This window comes from Cynoglossus semilaevis, chromosome 5 (assembly GCF_000523025.1).
Source record: "Cynoglossus semilaevis isolate Cse_v1.0 chromosome 5, Cse_v1.0, whole genome shotgun sequence".
Taxonomy (NCBI): Eukaryota; Metazoa; Chordata; class Actinopteri; order Pleuronectiformes; family Cynoglossidae; genus Cynoglossus; species Cynoglossus semilaevis.
The window spans coordinates 16,429,554-16,435,310 of record NC_024311.1 but is presented as its reverse complement, the minus strand read 5'-3'; the positions used below and the strand labels follow the sequence as shown (position 1 = coordinate 16,435,310).

Sequence of the window (5,757 nt, the reverse complement as noted above, 5' to 3'; positions counted from 1 at the left end):
TGTATGGAATTGTATCAAAGCAGGAAATGTGTGTTTATGAGGGTCAAAGAGAGTCACCGTGTTACAGCGAACACTGCCTTTGGTTAGAAACACTGCTTCAAACGTGGGCGAGAGAAGTTTGGTCGATCCATAGTGTAGCGGTTATCACAGTTGTCTTTAGACGCAGAAGGTTCTGGGTTCAAGCCCCAGAGGAACCACAAAACTGCTGGTTCCTCATAACCCGTGTGGAAGATCTGCAGTTAATCTGCTGGGATGAATAATCATTGTTACCTTTATTTATTATATTAATTTACTGCCACTTATTATTATTATTATTATTATTATTATTATTAAACTGTCAAAATGAATACACAAATGTACAAATTCAATAGTTTATATCCCATTATTGACAAAGTCTTCACCAACTCAGAGGTCAGAAAAACAATGGAGAAGAAAAACCTGCTGGCAGTTTACTAACTTTTTCAGCAATATACAAAAAGAAAAATATTGTCCTAATTAGGAATGTTGATTTGTCTCATTTAATGATCATTAGCTAATGATCATGATTAGCCATTAACCATCACTGTTAGCCAATGGAACAATCAGAGATAAGTTTGAAGCTTTAGTTTGAACATCAACATGACAATCACACAAACCCTTACATTTCTTTAGTATCAGGACCAGTGAGGGTTAAAAAAAAAGTCAATGCTTCAAACACCATTGGAGGAAACGACAGCTTCACTGTAACAAGTCAGACAGAATTACACGCCGCTCTGTCCTTTCTCTGATCTGAGGCAGAGTTGGACTGAAATGTCAGTGAGGGTGTCGTCCCACCAGACAACGGCTTCAACACTCACAGTCGCTGCAGTCCGGTGTAAAGCTCCATATCCACGTCTCTCAGAGTCTGCAGTCCCGTCCAGTTCTCGATGTGTCTGCGAACGAGAAGGAAGACGGACAAACGGTAAATGACCGACTCGACGTCATCAGAGGGAAAGACAAAAGTTTTCAATTCACAAATTACAAAACAACCCGGCCGTGACATCACAGTTCATCAACCTGTCGGTATATAAATCAGGCAAGTTCAAATTAAGTGAAAAAAAAAAAACACTTGTACAAAATGTGTTTTCTATGATTGGGAAATGTAATGGAAATAAAGACAAACATGGGGCCACGGTAGTTTCAATCAAGAGGGAGAGGGAGAGGGAGAGGGAGAGGGTGAGGGAGAGGGAGAGGGAGATGGGGGGGGTGAAGCGGAGGAGGAAGACGACGAAGGCTTTTATTGCTTTGTTTTGGATGAGTGAAATAAGATTAAAACGCTGAAGGGAACTTCACACCAAGTGTTTAGTTTTCAATCAACGGTCGTGACAATCTGTGACACATACAAACGGAGGGGCTTCGGTAATGTTCCTGGGTAAATGGCTGTTCATTAAAGCCGCCTCGGAGCACGGAATCACACAATCACAGAATCACAGAATCACACAATCACAGAATCACGGAATCACACAATCACAGAACATCACGGAATCACAGAATCACAGAATCAATCACAGAATCACAGAATCACAGAATCACAGATAGAGTTGGAGACAGTAACAATAATACCGATGTTATTCTGTTAACAAACTTACTCAATTTAAGTTATGATAAAATAAAATAATCAAACTGACATACACGCCATGGCAACAGATGAGATCGTTCAGAATATTAAAAATACTCAAACAATGCTTTTTGTAGAAATAGTGAGGGTTGATGAAAATACTCAAACAATGCTTTTGTAGAAATAGTGAGAGTTCAGTCTGATACTAACGATGGTAACGATCCAACATTGGTCAAAATCCGATACCAGAGCCCAAATGATCAACTTAAGACGTTGCGTAAACACCTCAGCAACACCAGCCTGTACTGTTGGATGATGGAGGTTCCGTATAAACAGATACTCCAAGTTGCAGTATCAGTACATGGCCAAAAAAACAAAGTTTTTATTCCATCTCAACTTAAAAATACAATCTCATTTACACTTCTAATCTTTTGGGAGCCAGGGTTTATTTTCCTGAAATTAAATGTAAGTATTCATTTGGTCGTTACTTGCTTCATATAACAATCAATAAGCTGAACAGTCTACAGTCCTGCCTTCTCCGGGTTTGGTTTTTTTTTTTTTTTTTTTTTTTTCTAAGCTCAACATTTTCTTTTCAACAGAAGGCTGATTCTGATTCTGGCTGCACTCAGAGAAGGTTCCAGGCAAACTGTGGAGCCACGACTGAGGCTCTGTGAACATTATGAACCAAAACTGGCTAACAGTTGATACCGGCTGAAGAAATCTGAAGTGTTCGACCTTTTAGTCCCATTTTGTCGCTGCACCTTTTTCTGTGAAGGTGTTAAACTAAAAGTCCTCGACTTAAAAGAAGATATTTGGTCTTTTTTTTTCTTTTTTTTTTGGCTCTTAAATAAAACTCCAGGTGCGTTAACAATCTATGGATGAGTCATCAGTCTTATTGATAAAACAGTGAATTACTGTTTTATGGTGAAAAAGTATTGATCTCTTTTCCCGTGAAGAAGAGTAAAATTCAAACAATTTTCTCTTGTCTTAAATAGTCTGGGTGAAGTTGAACTCATTCCTGTGATAATGTTACAATAATATGTAACAAAGTGTGAGGAAATGTGAAGGTAAAGAATAAGAATAAAATCTCAACTGTCAGAACTAGACACAAAAAGAACTCTGACCCTGAGAGCGACGGTGTGTAAAGAGACTGTCGTATTTTCTCATCGTGACAGAATGGAAAGTGAAGGAAAGTGAAGGAAAGTGGAGGAGAGTGAACCACTTGTCACCATGAAACGTGACCTCCAACCAATCACCAAAGTCAGCAGGGGGCAGTGTGTGGGGACGGTGCCTTGCTCAGAGCCCCTCAGTGATAACTTGGCAGCTGGTGGACTCAAACCTGAAACCTTTTCAGACCCAAGTCGGCTTCATTAACCACCAAGCCACCGCTGCCCTGGTTTTTTATGTGAAAACAGGAGAAGAACAGAACAGAAGAGGTGCGACCGTGTGACTGCGTCAGTGTAGACGTGGCTGATGTTCAGATTGGAGTCATTACAGAGACCCTCGGACTGATACGACGGGGTCCCCTCACAGACGGCTGTTTATCTACAGCACCACTCTGATGCCCCACTGACAGGGGGCAGAATCACAGGAAATGAAAACCATGCACTGCCTCTCATGTGCCATGAGGTTGAAACGAGGGCCGATTGGGAAGGTGTTACTTTGGCATCCTTAAAAAAAAAAAAAAAAAAAAAAATCCACAAGGCTGAAAAAAAACAACAGTTCTATTGAAATCAACTGTAAGGAAATAAGGGGGGATGGATGGATGGATGAATGAACGAATGGATGGATGAACGAATGGATGAATGAACAAATGGATGGGTGGATGAATGGCTGGATAATTGGACGATGGATGGATGATGAATGGATGAACGAATGGGTGAACAAATGAATGGATGAATGAATGATGGATGAATGATTGGATGGATGATGGATGAATGATGGATGGATGGATGAATATATGGATGAATGGATGAATGATGGATGGATGGATGGCTGGACAATTGGATGGATGGATGATGGATGAATGGATGGATGGATGGATGATAAATGATGGATGGATGGATGAATAGATGGATGTTCTGACTGACGTATTGTACCATAAGGAGTGTCGTCCGAGCTGCTGTTACTCGATTGGTCAGGAATCCCACCAACAAACACTGTTTATTTCCACCTGAATGCAAAACACTCAGCAGAAAAAGAAGAGCAGACTTTAAAGTGTAAGTGAGAGCCCTGCAGAAAATGCTGTTTCATTGTTAAAACAGCCAAATACTGTCAAACGCTAAAAGTATATGACGGCAAAACTGCTCTTTCATCCTTCATGAAGTTCTCTCTCTCTGCAGCCAGATACGGTTTGGGGCTGCGTGGATTTATATTTTCTGCTGAAGGGAGTAAATAAGGTTGGGGTGGTTTGAGAGGGAAGAAAAAAAATGCGGTTTGACACCCGGTGAAATAAAAAAAAAAAAATGGAGACACTAAAGCAAAAGTAATGTCCTCCGTGTCTCACATGATTATCACCTTGTGTCAGAGCCCGGCATCAGAACGTCGATATTTCTGCTCAGCTATAAGTGACAGCAGCGCCGAGTAAAACAACACAGACGCAATAAAGAAATGCAACAAAACAGGTGGTAATAAAGGTGAAAACAACGACTCCTCCTGGAGCTGGGGCCAGTCCCAGCAGTCACTGGGGCACCCTGGGGCCACACGGGCCACACGTAGAGAACCGTTCACTCACATTCACACCTACGGTCATTTCAGAAGTTTCCTTTTTTTTTGTCAAAGAATTCAAAAGAAAAACAAGCAAAAATTATTTTAAGGTTTTTTTTCTTTGTTTCAGCGAAGATTACAGATTTCCTCAAAGAACAAAAGTGTTTGTCACCAACGCTTTAATTTTTTTTTTTTTGCATTCATCAAACCTAATCCCTTGTAAAACTCAAACCAAATTCGAACAATCTTTTCTCTTTTTTTAATCAAGCTGCCGTCGACAAACAGTGCAGAGGAGCGGTGAACCCCTCCCTGCGGACATAAGCACATCGTTGGCTCAGAACCTGTGATACTCTGCGGCGCTGAATATGCATGTGGATTAGACTGCTGTGAAAAGATGGATATGAATAACAAAGATGCTTTGATATTGCAGGGGCATTCAATCTCTGTCCTGTTACTGGCTGATCCACGGAGGACGCTGAGATAAAATGCAGCAAAAATAAACATCTGCGTAATTCCACAAGTAACGGGAGAATGGTCTGTGACAGTCTGTGACAGTCTGTGACACTCTGTGACAGTCTGTCTTTCACAGGGAACGTTATTATCACATTTACATCTGCGTAATTCCACAAGTAACGGGAGAATGGTCTGTGACAGTCTGTGACAGTCTGTCTTTCACAGGGAATGTTATTATCACATTTAAATCACAGGTATAAAGTGATTTAAAGCAATAACATAAACATTTTTTGTCTTCTCAGAGTGTGATGATCATTAGGGTTTTCCCTTTAATTTATATCATATATATCATTGTTTCCCAAAGAATGGGTCACGACCCTCAGGTGGGTCGAAAGAGATGTTTTTGAGGGTCGTCTCACATCATGTTAGAATTTGAGTAATATTAATTGTTTAGATATAATAAATACTAAAATATCCTCATAAATGTTCAATGAGGGTCAAGTACACCTTGATTTTGTGATTTACAACTAATGTTTATTGACTTGGGTCACAACTGTTTGTGACTTTTAAAATATGGGTCCTCAGAAAAAAAGGTTTGGGAAACAACGATATATATCATCTATAAAGATTTAATGGAATTCATTTTTATAAAACCTTAAATTACTAACTCTGTTCTACCAGTGTGAGTTAGCATGTGAAGTTAGCATGTAAAGTTAGCATGCCAATGTGAATCAGCATTAAATAAGAAACAATTCCCCCCCGCTCACCCCCTCCCTCTCAAATACAGTTTATCCCCCGTCTCCACCGTGGCCGCAACACAAACACATTTGTCTCGACTTTTAACTACAGAGGAAATGAGCAGGATACGATCAGAACAAATTGTTCGTGCAGCCAGAGCTTTCAGCTTGATCTCAAACATGCAGGCCCATGAAATTACAGCTACCTTCCATCTGCGTTAGGGAATGAATGCCAACAAAATACAATTTAAACGGGGTGTGGGGGGAGCGTGGGGGAGGGTGGGG

General features: G+C 40.5%; 1 protein-coding gene across 2 annotated transcripts in view; it reads right to left on the bottom strand.

Annotated features, from left to right (window-relative positions):
- ntrk3b (neurotrophic tyrosine kinase, receptor, type 3b) overlaps positions 1 to 5,757 on the bottom strand; it is a 211,612-nt gene that overhangs the window by 119,866 nt on the left and 85,989 nt on the right. For both annotated transcript variants that reach the window (XM_008310804.3, XM_008310803.3), the window contains exon 2: positions 837 to 911. In XM_008310804.3, the coding sequence (XP_008309026.2) occupies positions 837 to 865 (29 nt within the window). In that variant the 5' untranslated portion in view covers positions 866 to 911. The remainder of the gene's footprint in view (positions 1 to 836; positions 912 to 5,757) is intronic.